Source organism: Podarcis cretensis (assembly GCF_951804945.1).
Source record: "Podarcis cretensis genome assembly, chromosome: 7".
Taxonomy (NCBI): domain Eukaryota; kingdom Metazoa; phylum Chordata; class Lepidosauria; order Squamata; family Lacertidae; genus Podarcis; species Podarcis cretensis.
This window is the reverse complement of record NC_137176.1, coordinates 2,652,633-2,674,243: the sequence shown is the minus strand read 5'-3', so window position 1 is coordinate 2,674,243 and position 21,611 is coordinate 2,652,633. Positions and strand designations below refer to the sequence as shown.

Genomic DNA, 21,611 nt, shown 5'->3' with positions numbered 1-21,611 from the left:
GGAAATCCATTAGTACACTTGAAATATAAAATAGGTATTATGTCAAAGAAGTACATCAGGGGATCTGTCAGTTCTTTGATTCATAGGCCTCTTTCCTCCAGGCTATTGCATGACTAAGAATAATGTGAAGCATAACTCTGACATAGACAAGCTGCTCTGATAAGCAGAGGAGTTTTTTTAAATCTTTTAAAAAATTAAATGTGAACATATTTCTTACCAGATGATACTTCATTTAATTACAGATAATCTAAAGCATTTAGATGTTATGCTAAGAAGAACTGCAATAATCCTCTTTTCCCATATCCAGCATTATGTAGCCATCCCCAATCTGGGTTAAAATAAACCCAAATACATTATTAAAACTTCAGCAGCAGCCAACCTCAGACTGAGCCTTAAACAGAACCACAGCTCAAATGCCGTTAAGAGAAACCTCTTTAGTTGGAAAGTTCCCTGTCTGCTTCAACAGCCATGATGGCAGCAGGGAAAACTGTGGGTCCACTGGGGCCTCTGAGCTGTTGTCCTTGGAATCAGGGGAGAGCAACACAAATTCCTCAGGCCAGACAAAATGGGTTCCACTTGCCCCACAGCTTGCTCTAAGGGCAGGACCTCTCCTATTCCAATTCCACCTCTGAATCCACCACCTCACCACTGAAGATTGTGAGTTGGACTGTTGGACTGTTGTGCATATTTGTATTAGAGGAAGTGAACCTTTACATATCTAGGCTGTAAACTGTATAGTGTTTAGGATTAAAACTACAGTCATACCTCATGTTACGGACGCTTCAGGTTACGTGTTTTCGGGTTGCAGACCGCGGGAAACCCCTAAGTACCGGAATGGCTTACTTCCAGGTTTTGCCGCTCATGCCTATGCAGAAGTGCCAAATTGCGCCAGCGCCTGCACAGACGCAGCGCTTCAGAATGCGAACGCTGTGGGTTGCGGACGTGCTTCCATCACGGATTACGTCCACAACCCAAGGTTCCACTGTAGCACCTTTGAATTGTGCTTGGTAACAGACCAGAAGCCAACAAAACTATTTTAAAATTGGCAAAATTTCCCATTAGTTCAGTTTCATTCAATAGCCTAACAACTGCATTTTGAACCAGTTGTATTTTCAAGTTAAAACTGCTTAATTGTTATATCACTTGTGGATTGAATTGGCACAAGTAAATGTTACCATACTACATGTGTTGGTTGGCTTACCAATGCCAGGATGTCTGCTATCTGGGTTTTTTTAATGAGTGGTCAGGTCTATATGTAGGATAACCCTTCATACAACTGATGAAATGGACTTTAGTCAACAAAACCTTAAGACAAAAGTCATTAGTTTTTAACATGCTACAATAGTGTTATTTTTGTTTCAAAGTACAGGCATCCCCCACTTATGTGCATTCTACTTGTGTGCAACCATGTATACACGCAGAGCTGGGAAATAAATAAATAAATAAATAAATAAAGATAATCATACCAGGAAATGTTGAGAGAGAGCTGGAGAGTCCATGTGGCTTGCCAGGAGCCCTTCCCTAGGGCCCTAAGAGACCATCAGTGAGGGTGGAGGAAGCTCTGGAGAGACCTGAGGCACAGCAGGCCTTTTTTTAGGCTGCTTACTTTCCCCGCCTAACAGCTGATGTGCCAAAGCAGTCACAGTTTTTCTGTGTGTCCTCCAGCCAACCCCAGAGCTTCAACGCTAGATATTTTGGTTTGGACTGGAGAGAGAGCAGGAGAGAAAGCTAAAAAGCAGCGGCTTTATAGAGGCTTCACTAGTCCAGTTCTTTGAGTGGGGCCCCGGAATGTAGCCCCGGTGTAAGTGGGGGGACGCCTGTAGTCTTCAAAGGCACCTTCCCCCTCCCATATAACACACTGCAGTATATGCTACAAATCGTCCTAAAACTGTGTGTCTTGCAGAAGTTATAATACCATTTTATGCAAAAGGTTGGTACTAGCTGCACTGAGGGACTAAGGATGAAAGAGAAACTTGGTAAGAGAGTGACAGAGAAACTGAAAGATCAGTGAGTGAAGTGTCTGAGGACAACCTGACACACCAGCTTCCACGTGTGAAGCACTGGATAGCAAGTAGAGATTGAGAGCACTGTAAACCCACACACTTTGTGAGGCCATCTGCACTTTCTTGCTTGGGGGAATTCTTAGTTCTCCAGTGATATTCTTCCCATCTTTCTGCCAGGGCCAGTGGTTCCTCTGAAGCAGCTATGGTTAAGGGCAGGCATGAGTTGTGCCCTTGAGATACACCACACATTTACTTTTAATGCAAACAGAAGAATTATTCATCTCGGAAACCTAAGATATTTAAAGCTAATTTGTGAAATGTTATTAACACCACTCACACATAAGCAAGTGTTTCAAAATGTACAATAATTATGTAAATCTGTTTACTCATCTGGGATGTAGTTCAATTCTGATTCCAGATGCCAAGCATTAATAATCCTAATTAACTGTTTAACTAATTAAAATAGAACATGGGGGAAGTTTTATTCCTGCTGACATAGGATGAAATATGCCAACCAACCAACCAACCAATTAACTTAATTTGCTAGGGTTTAGAAACACAAATGTTTAATTCAGATGACATTTACACTGTTTCTCCATCCCGCATTTGCTCTGAAGGATCCATAATGGGTTTATAACAGCTCCTTTCCAAAGGACAATTCTAATAACTATAGGATAATATTATTAATTTATCAATTATTTTTTAACTGCTGGAAGTAAGCATTCAGGTTACCCAGGATTTCTCTTTTGGCTGAATGAATGAGTAAAACTAAACGCACATGTCAGATGGTTATGGCAATAATAACCTGTCTGCAGATTTTTGAAAGGAAAAAAAAAGTTGTAAAAAATGAAGCAGCCACCATTATGAAATCATTAGGCCTTGCTGAGAGGATTCAAGTAAAGGCCTTCTAAGTATTAAAAACGTTTAAGAGATTTTTAAAGCCAAAAGCAATATAACTAAAAAGTATTGGCATGCATCTAGAACTATTCAGATTGTATCACAGATTGTATCACAAACCCTTTGAAGCAGTTAAAGCAAAATAAAGTATTTTATTATATGTTTGTTTACAGTATTTGCATACTGTATTTCAGACGACTGTTAAAGCAGTTTTTTTATAAATTAGGGAACTAACACAAAGTTCAGTTGGACTTAGGCTACAGAGGCACTTTAGGCCAACCAACATATGTGCACCTCTGCAGCTTGAGGGTTCTTACTGGGGCTCACTGTGCTGTTCCAAGCTGGCATGTAAGGTAAAGGGAAGAGTCGTAGTTCTGTTAGCAGGAGTACCAATAGATTCTTTTTGGTACAGTACTCTTTACAATGTGAAAAGGGGACACACATTTGTATATACTTTTGTGTTATATGCAAATTTGATTCTTCTTTCGCAAGTGGTGTACAGAGCCAAAAAATAAATAAGTGGCCACAAACAAGAAATAATTTTTCCCTTAATAGTTTTTCCATACTAGAATTTCTGCCTGCCAAACAGCTGTTATAAACGCAAAAGAACCCTGCTCTCCCCCAGTACCAAGCCTTACCCCAACGAAGAACAAAGAACTAGTTTCATGAGGTGTAAATTGGTTGTGCTACTGTAGATCAGGAATCGGAAACCTGTCTCACTCTGGATTATGTTGGGCTCCAAGTATAAACTGCTGAAACCAAGACGGCTGTCAGGGGACTGCCATCAGAACAGGGAAGGGGGGCAGAGGGGCAGTTGGGATACAGGGAACCTACGAAAATCTTGAGCAGCAGTTCCTCTTCCTGTGGTGGGGAAAGCCACACCTCCAGTGGGGAAGGGACCAGAGGATGCTGCTGGGAGCCTTGGCACCGCTCCTTGCCAAGCCGGCCAGGAGGGAAGCATGCCTCTTCTGGCGCCCACCTTGCGCAGAGGTGTAAAACGCAAAGAAGGAAGGAAAAGGCTGAGGGTGACCAAGCACTTATGTTGGGGGAGGACCCAGAAACGACCACTCCTGGATTCTGCTAGCGATTGAGGCAGACATGAACTGATGGCTCTGCACTGTAAATAGTTTTGCGCCAAAATAAAACCTGTTAAAGACAGATCAGAGTCCTGACTGGTTACTCATGAGCAACCACCACTGACATCTGACAAGGGCCAATGGTCAGGGATGATGGGAGCTGGAATCCAGCAACCTCTGCAGGGACACATGTCTCCCATTCCAATACAGAACATGCATCAACTGAAGTAAGGGGAACAGTACATGAAGTGCAGAGCTAGGTATGGTATTTCAGATGGTTGGTTAGTGGTGATTAAAATAAATTTACAGCAAGAAAGGTTCAGATGTCCATGCTTAGATAGATTCAAGATTAAACTGTTTAAAAGCAAGAATCAGGTATTATTTATAGTCATAATAACTACAGTAATGCAATCAACACAGGTCAAACAGCCACCGTTTTATTTGTTGTTGTTTTTAGCAAAAAGAGTTGGAACCCCGAATAAAAATATATCCTGTTGTTGTCATGGTTATATTTATTTACATCCCGTCTTTTTTCCTGACAGGAACGCAAGGTGGCTTACAGATAACAACTAAAAACCCCAATCAGGCTCATTTGCTAGGTGGGAAAGAGTGGGATTATTTAAGCTCAGAGACTTCTACACTTGTCAAAAGCCCCTTACAGCTCCAGAAATAAAATTTATATTTAAAAATATACCATGTGGCTACACAGACATTCCAGGATCAAATCAGAAACTGGGATGGCTTCTGTAAATCTGGGACTGTCCCTGGAAAATAGGGACACTTGGAGGGTCTGGATTATACAGAATTAAACGTAACACATCCAGCCTTTGCTACTGGATAGGCAATTTGCCTGGTTCTCTAGTGCACATGTGGTGGTTTGGCCCAAAAATTATTCTCTTTTGGTAAGTTTTTCAGACAATTAATCAAATGATGGGGAAATTGCTACAACCAGACCCAAAATGAGCTGTAATACCTTATTTTACTTCAAATTGAGAACATAACAAATAAAGATCTCATCCTCCATTTATTAGCAGCAGCTAGATTTGCGACTGCAAAAATATTGGAAAACTTTAACTGCAAATCTTTTTGAAGCCTGGATTTTGCAAGTATGAGACATCATGCTTATAGACAAATTAGCTATTTCAGAAAAGGAATATTGATCTGGGGGTGGGAAAGACTCACACCATGTATATGACATGGTATCCTTTTTCGTTTTTATTAAGACAATCAAATATGGTTTTCACTCTCCATCAACTCATAGAACCTTATGGAGAGAGACTTTCATTTGATTGCCTTTCTTGGAACATCTAAAACTACAACCATCAGCTGCTATTTTTCTTTCTTTTCTGTAGAACTATCAGGTCCTGTTTTCCTTGTATGGGTATGTTTTATTACTTGAAATTAAAAAAAAATAAAACAACAACAACAACAAAAATAATAATAGGGGGGGACCATAATGAAAAAAGAGTAACAGAATTCATTCTCTCTCTCTCTCTCTCTCTCTCTCTCTCTCTCACACACACACACACACACACACACACACACAATTAAAACATACAGATCAGTACAATAAAAATATCACAGCACCAGCCCTTTTCTAAAGTCCTGTTGGAACAAAGAAGTCTTCATCTGCTGGTGGAAGGACAACAAGGAAGGAGCCAGTTTAACTTCCTAGAAAAGGAGTTCCAAAGTCTGGGAGCAGCCATCAAAAAGGCCCTCTCCCGTGTCCCCATCAAGTGTGCCTGTGAGGGTGGCGGGAGCAAGAAAAGGGCCTCCACAGAAGATCTCTGAGCCTGAGCAGGTTCATCTGAGGGAAAACAGTCTTTAACTGGGAAAACAGTTAACCCCCTTTCCCCCATGTTGCTACTAGAATCCATGTGAGAGCTCAGCCAAATCAATTTTCTTTAACCAAACCAAACCCAGGAACACTACCACCAAGAAACTGGATGAAAACATTGGAATACACTTCATGGTTGTCATACACTACTGTCTATCCACGCCCACCCCCTTTGCAGGGTTTTCTAAACTATAATAACATCTCCACTTTGCAACATGGATTTTATTTGCATTCGCAGAGCAATTTTTAAAATGTTTATATGTTGAGACAAAAAATCCCACGTTTTTACCATGAAATTAAACCTGAGTTAGAAATAGCACAAACACCCAGCTTTGCTGCTATCTTTTGCTTTTGGGCAGATATGCTACTGCCCAGTCTAAGCTACACTACAATCATGAATTTTCTAATTACTTTCTGTGTACAACAATCACTTATAAAGAATAAGCAAATCCCTTCAAAATGAACCAGGTGTGGTGGTGGTGGTGGCTTGGTTTCCAGCCAAGGTGAACCTGTGACGGTTGTCCTCCCTGGTGAATTATGCTTTTAAGAAGCAGAAGTGACCAAGTAACAGTGACACATTGAATCCAGAAGTAGACTCCCTGTTTCAGCACAGGCCAGGAGTTCTTTATCCATTCGCTACAAACAGCTCTTTGGTCTTTCAGACAACAAGTATGGAGAAGGGCCAAGTGCCTTGCAAAAACGCCAATCATCAATCACAGCTCCGACTTCAATCATTGACTAAAAACACTGAAGTGGAAGTGGCTCATCTCTCAAAATGCAATAGCCTTGAATGGTGCCTACAGATTCTGCCTCATAGCTTTTGCTCTACAAGAGTTAGAAACTCAATGCCCTTGCAGGACAGACATAAAATGCAGGGAGTCTTCTAATCCCACCTCACACTTCCAGTTAAGTCACTGGAAGCGTGATAGGGATTAGATGTCAGGCTATTTTTCTTTAAATCACTCACAAACTGAATGTGAGAAAGAGAGGGTCTGCCCACAATTTAAAATAGAGGAAAATAGCCATAAATCTCACTTTACAGTTTGTGAGGAAATAAATGTTTGTCAGAAATGTAACTTATTCACTATAATCATGAAGGAACCATAATGTTGAGTAAGTACTGAAATGTGATAACTTACTTCAAAAAGAAAGAGAATGGAGTCCAGCTCCTCCCTTTGTGACTTATTCCCTGGGAGAAAAGGAATGTTTCCAGTCAGTATGGATAAATACAATACACTACTCTGTTAATAAATCCCATCAGACTGCTAGCTTTCAAATTCAGTGCTCTGCTCGCATATCTACTACACAAAAGTATGCAACAGTACGAAGGAGCAGTATTGCAAGAATACAGTGTCAAAAAAAAGTTAAAGATAAATCTAAGCTTCTTTCCTTCAACCCTTTGCCCACAAACTGACAGCCCACAAAAAGGCTCTCTGTCACACACGTTATGTCTTAAGGAATATTTAGTGAGTAGAGAAACTGGGATGTAATGGGAAGCAAAATGAAGAGGGGTCCAATATTCAGGAGAAAAGGATACTGGCCTGGTTTTCATGACATGGTAACTCAAACTATGGTTTTCCAGGACTGTGAAAATGTTCAGGCTCCCTGGAAGCTTTGCTCTTCCCTGGTCCTTTTTGCTCCCACCCAACACTGAGCAAGGTTTAGCTTAGCATGTTCTCCAAACTGGGTCTTGTGGTTAAGCTCTCTCCTCAGCAACCATGAGAGCAGTAGCCAAAAACAAACTACGGTATATATTAAACTTCCTATAGCAGCATACAGTCTATCCCTAGACCAGCCATACTTTCCTTTTTAATAAACTGAAGTAGAATCGTAGAATTGCAGAGTTGGAAGAGACCACACTGTCATCTAGTCCAATCCCTTATAATGCAGGAATTTTTTGCCCAATGAGGGGCTCGAACCCACAACCACGAGCTTAAGAGTCTCCTGCTCTACCAATGAGCTATCCTAGGCCCGTGTTATCTTGTTGTTTTGAAAAAAGATATACCACTTAACGATTCTTCTCAGCAAATTACATTCTTGCAAAACTCACTCTATATAGTATTTGTGTTTGATAAGTTTAGATATATACATTTCCTCATGAGTAATTTAAAAAGATATAATAATGACTTATTTGTAGCTGAATAGGATTTAGATTTTATCAGAAATTTTTAATGGGGTGCCAGGACTTGGAATTGGAGGCTCCTACACTCCTCCTTATCAATTTAACCTGTCTGGTCCCAGGGGCTTTGTTCAGCCACAGGGCAGCAATTGATGCAATCAAAATAACTGAGATAATTTAACAAAAGCTTTACTGAAATACACATAAACACTTAAAAATGAATACACATAGGAAGCGTTTCGGAAATGTGACCTATGTAAAAAATCACTTATCCAAACGCGAAGAATTAGTACCCCAAACTCACTATACGCACACCAGATATATGAACAGAAAACATTTTTTACTTCCTTGTTTCACTTTTGCAGGTTGGCTGAGGAATGGAGAGAGAGGGACGGAGGGGGAGCAATCAGACAAATCAGAGAGCATTTTTTCCACCCTCCTTGTTTGCCTTTTAATTATTTACTGTACTATATTAAACTCTAGTGATCTGTACTTTAGTACAGTTTCAGAGGGTTTTCCGGGGGGGCAGGGGGGCTTTGGAAGTCAAAATGTTGCAGTCATGAACACATTAGAAATGTCCCCATAGGAATAAGTGGAAATCATTGATTTGTTATGCAAATGCTTGTCTAACGAACTATTTCCAGAGAACACATTGTGTTTGGATAGTGGGACCTGTGTGTATTAAGTACAATCACACAAGTGTGTAAAGGGAATGCAAATAAAAGTATCTTACACTTCTAAGGACATAATATTTTAATAGCAAAAGTTCTGCCTCCTTTTGCAATCACATAAAAATGTGTTTGGGGAGGGGAAGATGTGCTTCTTGTGCATGCTAAGCAGGGCTACATCTTAATAAACTGTCACATACTACAAATAAATAAATAAATAAATAAATAAATACTTTCCCCCCCTTTTTTTTAGCCCCAAGCTAGATTGAGTTGCTTAAATGACTTGCCAGGAGCCTCACAACCAATTTTTTCATGAGCTGACAACAACGTTTGAACAGCTGCAACAAAGTTTTCCAAAGGATGATGGTGCTAGCACTTGCTGTTAGGTTTGCTGAACTTTCCTAACGTGTGTGAAGATACTATGGAGCATTTGAGGGCTTTACATCCTTTAGCTCTTACACAGATGGATGCTGAAAGGGGGAAATGGCCGTTTTAAACAACAACAGAGGTTTAAATAAAGCAGGGATGAAGGACACTTTTTTAAAAATTTGAAACAAACCAGTTTTAACAAGGAGAAATAGAGATGGCTGACACCAAAAAGCTAACACAACAGAGCCTCTCCAAACTGTTCTCATTGTACTCAAACCTTATTTTGAACTGCCACTTCTCTCTGCTCAGTATCATGCCCACTTGCTCTACTCAAACCTCTGCATTGTTAAAAATTGCCAGTCTTCCCCCCGTTTTTCCTGTATTGCTCCAGTGCCACGGCCACTGCTGTTTGGCAACCTGCCTTCACTTTGCCCCGCCCGACCCAACTCTGATTCAGGAAAATTCAGGATTGTGATGAGGCAGCACATGTCCTCCAATGTGGGCTGTGTGGTGACATTCTTACATTTTTATTATATAGAGATATGCCAAGGAGTGGATTTTGGGGTCTAGTATGTATAGGTCAGTATTAAGCAACTTAAAAGAATATACTAACAAACAAAGCCACTTAAAATTCTTACCTTTTTGTTTCAAGCTAGTTTCCAGTGTTATGAAATTTTCATAGAAGATAAAATAAATCTGAGAATAGTTAATTTCAAAAAACTGTTTAAGTTCACTTCCCTCTATAGCATCTGTAAAAGTAAAAAACAAAACATGTGTGAAAAAGGAGATCATCAGCATAGAAATTTAGAATTAAAACCTCTACAGAAAAATAAAGCAGCAGGAAAATAACACTAGAAGTATTAATAGAAATACATGGTACAATGTATAAGGTGGCAGTGTTCAAATGGCTTGATCTTAAACACACCTAACATTCAAGACTTCAGCTATTGAAGTCACATACCGGTAATCTCTTTGCAACCTCCTGAATAAAATAAATGTTACCTCTTTTTTAAGCCCTTATTCTATATCCTATAATCAAAGTTTCATCTCATATCACTATACTGAAACTATAGCCACTGGTCTGCTTGCCTTAGATGGGTAAAGGCCTCCCCTAAGCAACCATGCAGAGAAGCTATTATAAACTGTAAAAGAACAGGACCACTCTTTCCTTCAGATTGCCAATATGTCACAAAATATTGACAGATATATGCAGATAGGCAAACAAATAAGTTTGTAAGCTAGTCACATTTGTAGACTTATTTGCCAGACAGTCTTACCCTGACCTTAAGGTGAACATTCAGATAATCAGAAGTTTAGATAAATAGAAAAAAAATTAAATCCTCTTACATCCCTTCCAGTGAGACTGGAGTGCACGATAAGTTTATTTTCATGTGTATCTCCCCTATTAGATCAAGAACCATTCACACAAAATGGCGTGTGCAAGTGTTTTCCAGGCTGGACAACTGCATCAGGCATCAAGAAATAGTCCCACATTTCCTAGCACTGGATCAGAAATTATTGGTACTTATGACCTGTGGAGAAACTAGGCTGCTGTATTGAGGTTCCTCACAATGCATTCACTTTATCATAAGGCTCCATAATTTACTCCATCAATTACATCTTCTGAAGACACTTGCTCTTCATGCACTTTACTGTAGTGTGCCTTTCCACCATCACAGTACATCATGGACTAGACCAAGCTAATCTATGCACAGATTATGTGCAGGATGAGATTAGGCCTAATGACCCCCTCACCAAATCCAACCCTATGACCACAACATCTGTGTGATCTATAGAAGGTGGGGAGGACATTAGAGTGTTGGAGTAGTAGGGCCTTGAAGACCAAGGTGTAAATGGGAAGAAAAGAACCATGTACACCAACTTAAGCAACATGGAAGGAAGGTAGGACATTAACATAATAAAATATATATTGTCGTATCGTTCCTCCTGCAGGAGGAAGGGTGGGATATAAATTTAATAAATAAAAATGAAAGAAAAAAAATACAGTTCAGTTTTAGGGAAATTATAACCCCGCTGAGCATTGTCCTGCCACCTTCTCTGCATTTGGAAAAAGATACTGCTTTGGGAGATTAAAGTGGCAGGCATGTGTACAATCTTCCAGTCAGATCAGACAATGCTTTGTGCCCAAGGCAGGAACACAGGGACATTGTCACTTTGATCTAAACTGCAACAAAACAATGGCCCAACTACTGAAATACATTCTGTGTAGAGCTTCCTTTAAAAATTATTCACTTATAACACAGCTGTACAACTTTGCAATGGATTCTGGGCTTGTAAGAACTGTTTCTTATTTCCTATACAGCTATAAGGGGGAGGGACTCAACATATTTTAGGTCATAGTCTCTCATATCAAGCTCCCCATTTGCAGCTACTGCCTTTTAACAAACCCTGTGCATGGTTTTGTAGACTGGAACTGTGAACCCAAAGAGCAATGCCCACTACGGATGCACAACCATGAAACATGCTCTCCAAAGAGGCTCATCTTCCTTGGCCATCCTTGAAACTGCTGGAAACTTAACAAAGGCTTGCTGTTCAAATAAATAAAATTAGATTCTACCACACAGCAGTTACATATGTACATAATAGTAAAGCATGATTCAGCATTACTGTAATAGCCTAGGAAAGCATCAGGTTCACAAGCTCCCCCTGCTCCTTCTCACTGTGACTGCAAGGAGGAAGTTGGAAGCTTTCACTTACATTTTTTAAAAAATAACTACAGTTATTACTCAGAAGCAGAACTAATTTGAACAATGGTTTATTTAACTAAACATAAATGTCTGGTTCGCTTATTTCAGTGAACCACAGTTAAGACTAGAGATGTCAAAAAGCTCCACTACACACGGGAGGAGGGATTCCTGCAATTCACATGTTCATTTGAGGTCAGGAACAGAAATCATACAAGTCAATACAAACAGTATTTGCTGTAATTTTTAGTCCTCAAACATTACATAAATGATATTTTTATTTACTGCCATTTCCCTTCCATCTGTGGCCAATGCACCCTTGGAACAGTGTGCTTCTCAATTGATAGGATTAATGAGAAGCATTTTACATATAGAATTGCAATTCCAACTTATATTAATTATATCAGCACCAGACATTCTCATACCAATGCTATATTTTTATGTTGTGAACTGCCCTGAGATCTACAAATGAAGGGTGATATATAAATATATAAATTATATAAATTAAATAAATATATAAATTAAATAAATTATAAATATAAATTATATATATATATATATATATATATATATATATATATAAATTAATTAAATAAAAAAATTCTATAACTGGCTCCAAGTTCACATGCTAGCCCAGGATATAGTGCAGATAATGAAATACAAAGTAAACACTGTGCTTGTATTAACTTTCCCCGCATGAGTATAAAAACCCATCTATATTTTGGTCACAGGTCCCAATTAAGACCATGGGGCCACACCTACCTGGCCTAGGGCTGGGTGATATCAGCTTTTCAACATCACACTGTATCGCTAGCCAAACATCATGGTTGGGGGGAAAAGTGCTCTTGCCTCTGCCCGCACTTGCCTCAAGAGCTGCTCACAGGCTGGGACAACGGAGCTAGTTTGCCCTGCTCAGCTGAGAAGAGGTAAGGTTCCCCCCCCCTCCTGCTCAGACAGGCCCAGTGCTCTCACCACTCGTGCATGAGCGATGAGAGCATCAGAGCTCCTTTAACTGCTCACTGCAGGGAGCGGCAACCATGCTCCCCTCAGCAGAGCAGTTTCACAGAGTCCCCGCCGCGCTGGTAGCTTGCGGGAACCAGCACTGGGCTGGAGACTCCTTTAAATGCTCAACTGAGGCAAGGGCAGCTGCACAGGCCTCAGTTAAGCAGTTTATAGATGCAGACTTCCGGGTTGGCGCCACAGCCAAATGGCGGATTCCCTCCGAGCTCCGGAGGGAATCTGCTCAACAGGGGTCGGGTCCTGCTGCGCCGGCGACGCGGGGACCCTCAAAAACCACGGGCGCGGAAGCCCGTGGACATGGTGACTCAGCGGGCACCGTTTTGCGCCCCCCCGACCCGCGACGGAGCCTTTTTAAAGGCTGTGGAGCGGGGGACGGGAGCGGCGTGGTGCTGTGAGTCTTCTGCTTCCCCTGACGAGCGAAGCCGCATGCCGTTCGACCGAGAGCGCTGACTTTTTCCTACGAACATTTGGACTAAAAGCAACAACCCATGAGTAATAGGGAAATTGGACTTATAAAAGAAATTTATTTTGAATTTGGCACGACCGGGGAAGACCAAAGAGGAAGTCCGTCTCCCCAGTCTTGTAAACAATCTGAAGCAAGGACTATATATTTAAGGTCGAGAGAATATCTCCTTTTTAATTGGACTAAATTATTAATTGCACGAATTGACAGTATAAGTAACTGTGCTGGAGGATAAGAGCTAACTTTGAGAGCTAAAGTGCCCCCCCGAGACCCGGGAGCGATCCGTGAGAGGAGCCTGCCGAGGAGACATAGAAGACTTTGACAGCTGTCAAATTAGCTGTCAAAGTGGGGAAAAGTAGAGAACTTTTTTTCTGATGCCTTTGCTGGCCACATTTGTTACAATATAGTGAGAAATTGTTGAAAATAAAGAAGAATTGAAACAAGTTAACTGGACTTTTGGGCTGGAAGTGTAAGGAATACTTAATAACCAGAATCCCTCTAAAGGGGATTCAGGGACACTACAAGAATGGAAATAGGTCGAAAAATACTAGCTGATCTGGAAGAGGTTGCTTTTCTCGTGAGAAAATTGGTACAGCAGAGCCATGTTTTGTCTACAGCCCAGGCAGCTGAACAAGAAAAAGTGCAGAAAGAGATGTTTGTTGAACAGGAGCATCAGGAAGGAGGGGCTGACATGTTGCAGAAGGCAAAAGGGAACCGGAGGCCTGTCAAGAAGGATATAAAAGAAAAAGAGGACTAGATGATGAAAATTTGGTTTGAACTGAAGAAGGAAGAATGGAAAGTTCTCCCTTTGTGGATAGCTGAAGAATTTGGGACATTTGGACCTATAAAGATTAAGAAACAAGTTTTGAAATCCACCTTTAAACCTGGAGGCCCAGCCGGATGGAACATGGACATTTTTGGGATAGAGCCCCTCCGAGACTCGGTGGTTATTACAGAGGACTTTCAAAAAAACCGGCAGAAAGGAACTGAGAGAGATTTAAGGGCTTCTGATGTGAGGAATCCAGGCTGATAGCATAAGGACAAATGGACAATGGTTTGGGGATTGAAACCGGGAAGGGGAGGGTGGGATCTGGAAATCCGAAGGGTGCACAAGTATGTTTTTGATTTTTTCTATTGTTTCTTTTTTTTGTATTGCTATTAGTGTAAAAACAGGGAATTCGTGCAAGGGAAACAGGGTAGACCTTAGAAAAAGGCTTTAAGCATAATGATTAATGTATATAAGTTAAAATTTGATATATAAGTTGAATTAGACATAATAACAAATTAGGGTTAAAAATTTAAGAATAAGAACTTGTTAAATAAATATCTGGATAAGGAATACAAGGAGGGGAGGGGAGGGGAAGTCGCAGAAAAGAAGTTATTGGAAAAAAAAGGATTGTTAAGGTTGACTGTTTTTCTTTTTTTGTTTTCTTTTTTCTTTTTTGTATTATTTGAAACTTCAATAAATATCATTAAAAAATAATAATAATAAATAAGCAGTTTATAGATGCAGAGGGAGGAACAATCTGTGTCGGCGCTTCATTGATACAGCTTGTTTCTCCCTCTCTGTCGTATGAGGGCAGAGTGGGATGGCGGTTTCACTCAGCACTATACTGCTGGTGAAACCGCCACTGCTCCTGAGTCCCTCTGCTAGCAGTGCCCACTGGAGGAAGGAACTCTTAACCCCCCTTCAGTGGACACTGCTAGCAGGGAGACTCAGGAGTGGTGGTGGTTTCACCAGCAATATACCGTTGAGTGAAGCCGACATCGCGGTCTGCTCCTCATAACAGTCCTGGGCAATATATTGATATATCACCCAGGCCTAACCTAATGTGACATCAGGTGAGGAGCAAGTGAGAATGAGCTGCCAATGCACAAGCAGGAGCCTTCAAGTGCACTCCTAATTTGCATTGGTAAGGGAGATTTGTTGTCACCACCAATCCACTGAGCAAGACAGCTGGGATCAGCTGTAATAATACTGTGTTCCCCGCAGGGAACTCCATAGCAAACTGATCCTTGAAGTCACTAAGTCAAGCAAGGATCCTTTGCAAGCCGCTTGCAAACAGCCCTACTTAGTGCTTTGAAGCAGAAAAGATCAGCTGATTGGTGGCACTTCAAAGCACTATGCAGGGCTCTTTACAAACCCCATCATCTGGTATCATCATTACATCGGCCACTGACAGGCGGGTGGCTCTGCCCAACTGTCAAATCTTACATGCTCCATTGCCACATATTTGTACCATATCTAAACTACATTTCCTATTGTTTTTATCAGTGCTCACTCTCGAGTTTGCAGTGTTTTATGTTTTGAATAGAAAGCAGAGGGATTTATATTCCTAAAAAATAATCCAAACGACACTGAAATTTTAGATAAGGCTGTTTGGGAACAAACGGAATACATAGCTAAATGCTCATCTTTATAAACAAATATAAAAATTGTGCCGAAAAAGATAATTTTCTGAGGGTAAATCAGATTGATTCTATTAAGTTACCCCACTGATTGATTGATTATTTAATGGATACAAGCCCAGACTTAAAACAACAAGAAGATATTTAATAGGGCAAAACAATCAGACAAAACAATGGAGATTTGGAATAGGATCTACCATTTCTTTTGGGGACCCAGGGCAAATAGCAGCTTGGAAATGGGGATTCTCACCAAGGAAATAGCTAAAGTTTCCATATTTATTTAGTTATTTCATAAACTTTATACACCACCTTATTGTCAAAAAAACCCCCCAAAAAACCTCCAACTCAAAGCGGTTTACAAAAATAATCTCCACCACTCACTTGAATCCAAAAATCCGCTTGAGGGTCTGGTGGATGGAAAAGCTCACTGAAAAAGTAGTGCAGATATAATAGGAGCTGTTTCCTTTTCAATAACTTGAAGTTTATAAAGCAGCTGGGAAGTTCAGTGGGGCAGCTGCTGACTTGCAGTTTCAAATGAACTCAGATGAGCTGCACACACTTCTGGATGAGCCACCAGGAGTTAGAGAATTACAGGAAGCCCAGGTCAAGTATCAGGCAGGAGTCAGTCATATGAGAATAACATTACGTGCTTGTTTTAACTGTTAACATAAAATAATTTGAAGAGCAAGCAAGGTGAACTGAAGTCATTGCCAAACTATGGGAACTCTTATCAAAAGTATTCTGTGCCAGAAAATTGCATGCTTTTATTTATCTATTATCTATTTTGTATTCTGCTTCAATTCATCCTTTGCAGGATGTACTAGGGTGGTACCGGACAAGGAGAAAGAATGTAGAGACCTTGAGGGCCATCAAGAGTATCAAGGCAGGAGTAGTAATGGAAAAAAGAAGAGTTTGTGCAAAACACTGGGGTTCATCCTGACAGTTAGAAGCTCTGCTAATAGATTCAACATTCTTACATGAACCAACAGAACAGACTGAATAATTCATGACTCGATATAAAAGGAGACAGACAGCACTTTTTCTGGGTTAACACATGACTAAGATGAGTTAATGGAACAAACACTCACATTTTAACTTGCACTTAGCTCCATCAAGAAGATACTATTAAATCTCAAATAGACTTCAGACACACTCTCAAACTTTTCTGAGATATATATCAGTGCATCATACAATGCAGGTAAAAGCAAAAGCAGCTTTAAGTCAATGGAGATCAGGGGCCATGAACTGGTTTCAATTCTCCAATTGTAATATTGGTTACAAATGAATATGGCAAGAAATGTACCCCTCCTTAAACCCCAATTTCTTGCACACAGCTTTTGGCTCATCCTCTTCATTTTCATCTCTTACCTAGCTTTAATAGTTGGAACTCTGAATGCTTTCCTGCACAGTAAAGACTACCGGTACTTACCTTCACCCAACTGCTGATGTAGTATCCCATTTATGAAAGGTTCTACCCAGGCAGGATTCCCTTTGGTCAACATTTATTGGGCAACCTTTTAATTTGCCCAAGTTATTTAACAGAAACATTCAGATTAGTTTTTATGCTGGAATTTTACTTGTTTCGTTTAAATAATGAATTGTGCTATTCAAGCTTTTATCTTTTTAACCACTCTGAAAGTCTCTGAAAATCAGGATTTTTTTTAAAAAAGGGTATCAATAAATTAGAATACAAACACTGTGGTTTAGTTCCGGTTGCAAGTACTTTCATGTTACGAGTTGTGCCAGGAGGGAGATGCACATCCACATGAAAGCAATACAGTGCAAATGAATAACATCAACATCTGGACCAGATTTGTGACCAAAATTCCTTATCCAACAAGTGGTATGTATGCAGAAGTCTGTGGATCTACTTATCTGGATGTTTCAATGCACCTGTCTTAATGCCTGAGCTTTACTAAAACACCCAGTTCTTTCTCACAACTTGTACATCTGGCTTCCCCTACCTAAAGTTTATATTTATCTCTGTTGAAATTCATTTTGCTAGTTTAGTCCCAGTTCTCCATCATGGGGAAATAATCTTGGATCCTATTTCTGTCTTCTAAGTATGTTTGTTTGTTTGTTTTTTGAATTTGTGTTCTGCAGTTCTAAGGGTGGTTCACAACATAATTTGTTAGCTGCCCTGAATACTTGAAGAGCATACATTCTACTACTTCATCCAAGTAATTTATAAAGATGTTAACCAACACTAGGCCCTGGACAGCATCCTGCAGAACCCCACTTGTCACCTATTTCTAGGTTGACGAGGAACTACTGAAATGCACTATTTGGATATGGTCTATTCATCAGCTACAAATCCACCTAATGGTACCATCATCTAGCCCTATTTTACCAGCTTGCCAACAAGGATACTGAGGAGCCTTTGTCAAAGCTTTTATACAATGTCTACAGCACTCCCATAGCCTACAAGACTAGTAACTCTTATCAAAAAAGGAGGTAAGGTTATTCTGGCATGGCTGACTTAAGAAACCCATGCTGGCTCTCTGTGATAGTGAATATGACACAGGTAGGTCACTGGTTTTCACAGAATGCTATGTACCACTACGTATTCTGTAGCTAAGAAAAGCTTGGTTTGGCTGCAATCCTAAACACACTTACTAGAGAGTAAGTCTCACCAAACACAATCTGCAAAGGCTTGCACTGAATATATAGAGTAAAATCAATGGAGAGACGCTCCTATGGTCTGGTATATTTCCCTAAATCAACCTCTGCATCCATTTACAGCTCCTTCCACCCCCTCTCTCTGAATAGAAGAGCCTAGAATCTGGATAATGTAATCAGCTTCCAGAAGAGACTGCCATGAACACCTCTAAGTATCCCTAATACATTGTACCTTTTGTGAATTGTAAACGTAAACCACTATGGGAGTTAACCTTGGCCACAAAACAGATTATAAAAATATTTATTTATTCATCCAAACTCTCTGCAGTGCTCCTACCTACAAACCCAATATACTTTCCTGTGAATTCCTGGTTTTCCTCTCGATGCTATTAAACAAGTTAATTACGTACATCAAGACTTCACAGTTTGGTTTATTTTGTTCTAAAATCTTGGGAGAATAAACCAATGTATATTTGAATAAGACAGTTCAGTTCAGATAATTGGAGCCAGCAGATATATTGCTGCTTCTTTAGTAATGCATTTTATCAAGGGCTTTCTGGAACTTTAAAACAGTTGTAGACTACAAAATGGGTTGGGAAACATACAGTACAATCCTATACGTGACAACTCAGAAGCAAGTTCCATTGATTTAAATAGGCCTTACTCCCATGTAAATTGGTATAATCTTTAAAATATCCTCAACAAGATACGGTTCAGAACACTATCTAAATAGGCCTCAGTAATTCCAGCACAATATTGGTCTAGCTTTGATTAACACGACAAACCTATGTGTCTAAGCCAGGCTTCCTCAACCTTGGCCCTCCAGATGTTTTTGGCCTACAACTCCCATGATCCCTAGCTAGCAGGACCAGTGGTCAGGGATGATGGGAATTGTAGTCTCAAAACATCTGGAGGGCCAAGGTTGAGGAAGCCTGGTTTAAGCAGAACTACTGCAGCTCACTCAATTGGATACACCTCCCAACACACACAAAATTATCCACCTATAAAGCTAGATTCCGTGGAGAAGGGATCAAGCTTAGTCTCCCCCTGGTTTTCCATTTGCAGGTGTTTTTCTAATGGAGCATTGAGACAGCTGAGTCCCACCTGCAGTGTGAAGCAGCACAGCAGGGATACACTGTGAATTAGGCCATTATCTTATGCAACTTCCTGGAAGATCAGTGCTCTGTTTACTCATAGGAGGGTGATAAAGTTAGGTAGAATGGATGTTTATTTTACTCAACAACTCCCACCTCCCCCACTGCTTGACATAATCCAGCCAGCTCAGATTTCAGAGCCTGTGGAACTGCTTCAAGACTCTGCAAGATGGTTCAGCCCATGCTGGCAATGGACAATCCACACAACTGACAGGGACCATTGCAAGATCAAAACAAACTGTGAAATTCACAGTGAATGCACATGGGGTGAGTGCAAGAATATTATTGTCCCCAAGGAGAAGACACTGCTCATACTTCCAGTCTAGCTAAGAGCACAGGAAGTGGGTATGCTGGGCATAACCCTAGTTTTAGATTTCTACAATATGCTTTTGGCTCAAGTTTAACTAACAAAAGCTGGAACAACTGAACAGAGAAACCAGTTCCTTATCATGATCTAGTTACATCAAGATTTGTCTTTTGCCTCCTGGCAACATGCAATACCATGAATCAGGATTCACTTTGAAATTTAAAAAACACTTCTTTTTAAAACTGCAGAACAAGCCAGCAACATTTTTTTAGTGCATGTGAGTTTGAGGCACAAGGATGTTAACCCTATCATTGTCCCTTGCTTACAATACACCTGCCATCTTTTTTATCTCCATGGAGAGCTGCTGATCCACATATCCCATCACAACAATGTACTCCAACAAGGTAGGTTATGAGGGGTAATCCAACACACACTCCACACAAAGGGGGAGCTCTTTGTGAGAAGAGAATGTAAACAACAGTTAGAAGAGGTCACAGGCAAGACCTTAGGTGCACACATGAAGCATGGCAAGACAAAAGCACTAGCTGCAGAGATTGGTTCAACTTAGCATGCATTCATAACTGCAGTGAGTGTTTAAAGTACAAAGTAAAAAATAGGTAAAGGACCCCTGGATTGTTAAGTCCAGTCAAAGGCGACTATGGGGTGTGGCGTTCATCTTGCTTCAGGCTAAGGGAGCAGATGTTTGTCCACAGCTTTCTGGGTCATGTGGCCAGCAGGACTATACCGCTTCTGGTGCAACGGGACACTGTGATGTAAGCTAGAGTGCACAGAAATGCCGTTCACCTTTCCGCTGCCGCAGTACCTCTTTATCTACTTGCACTGGTGCACTTTTGAACTGCTAGGTTGGCAGAAGCTGGGACAGAGCAACGGGAGCTCACCCTGCTGTGTGGATTTGAACTGTGTTTGAAGTCTTGCTTTCCTTACAAGAGTAAATTCTTTCCCACCCCACTGCATATATGGGGGCTGTGAGAATCATAGAATTGTGGAATTGGAAGGGATCCTGACAGTCATCTAGTCCAACCCCCTGCTATTCAGGAACGCTACCCACAGCCATCCCTGGGTGAGCTCTAACCACCAACCTTTTGGTTAACAGCCAGATCCATTGACCCACTGCCCCTCTGGAGGTTGGCGGGGGGGGGGCAGGAAAGAGCCACGTTATAACCTATCTCTGGGTTTGGTTCGGTTTTGCCTGTCTGTCCGATTGTAAGTCGCTTTGGGCTGCCCTGGGCAAAGCAACTCGCCAATGTCATTAAGTCGTGATGGCTGTGATAACGACGACCTCACACGGCAGGGAGGGGCCCCGGGGCATCCCGGATTCGCCCCCTCCAGCGCCGCTGGGACCCTTCTCCGGAGGCGACCCCCCCCCCCCCGCCTGCCCCACTCACCCATCAGCGCCCTGAGGTGCTTGAGGCGCGTCAGGACGTCCTTCCGCGGGTCCAGCGCTTTCTGGGTGGACTTCTTGACATCGGCGTGGCCCCTCCGAGAGAACATCGCCGGGCAGTTGGGGGGGGGCGTCGCCCTCGCCGTCAGCCGGGAGACCCTCGGGCGCCGCGCCGCGCCGCCTCCACAGCCAGGGAGCGAAGGGCGGGCGGGCGAGGGGGGAGGGGAGGCCGGGCGCTCCTGAGGGGAGGGGGCGGGGCCTGGCCAGGACTGCTGCCAGGCTCGGAGCTCCTTCGGTTGTTCTCTTTCGCGGGCGCGTGTCCTGGTTTTCTCTTCTCCGGGGCGTGGGGGGGGGGCGGGGGCGGACCAATGCCTGCCTCGCTTTCTCTTCATCCGACGGCGCAGCGCGCCTCGGAACAGCCAAGCCCAGGAGCGGCGGCGCAAAGGGCGGCCATCTTTGGAAGCCTGGCTGGCGCGGGGCATGCTGGGAGTCGTAGTATTGGCCGAGGAGGCTCTTCCTCGCAGCGCGGAAGGAGTTCCCGTCCTTGCAACCCTGCAGGCGAC

At 41.7% G+C, this 21,611-nt stretch overlaps 1 protein-coding gene across 8 annotated transcripts in view; it reads right to left on the bottom strand.

Annotated features, from left to right (window-relative positions):
- The window catches only part of RALGAPA2 (Ral GTPase activating protein catalytic subunit alpha 2), a 209,264-nt gene extending 188,052 nt beyond the window's left edge, over positions 1-21,212 (bottom strand). For 7 of the 8 annotated variants that reach the window (XR_013840655.1, XM_079983435.1, XM_079983436.1 and 4 more), the window contains exons 1-3: positions 21,053-21,212; positions 9,608-9,718; positions 6,953-7,002 (exon numbers count right to left, since the gene is read on the bottom strand). Coding sequence is in view for 6 of the 8 variants with exons in the window: in XM_079983435.1 (XP_079839561.1) it covers positions 6,953-7,002; positions 9,608-9,718; positions 21,053-21,158 (267 nt within the window). In the remaining 2 variants the exon portion in view is untranslated. Of the gene's footprint in view, positions 1-6,952; positions 7,003-9,607; positions 9,720-21,052 lie in introns of those variants that run through there. The other variant, XM_079983441.1, reaches the window with a different exon arrangement.
- Between the last annotated feature and the right edge of the window lie 399 nt (positions 21,213-21,611).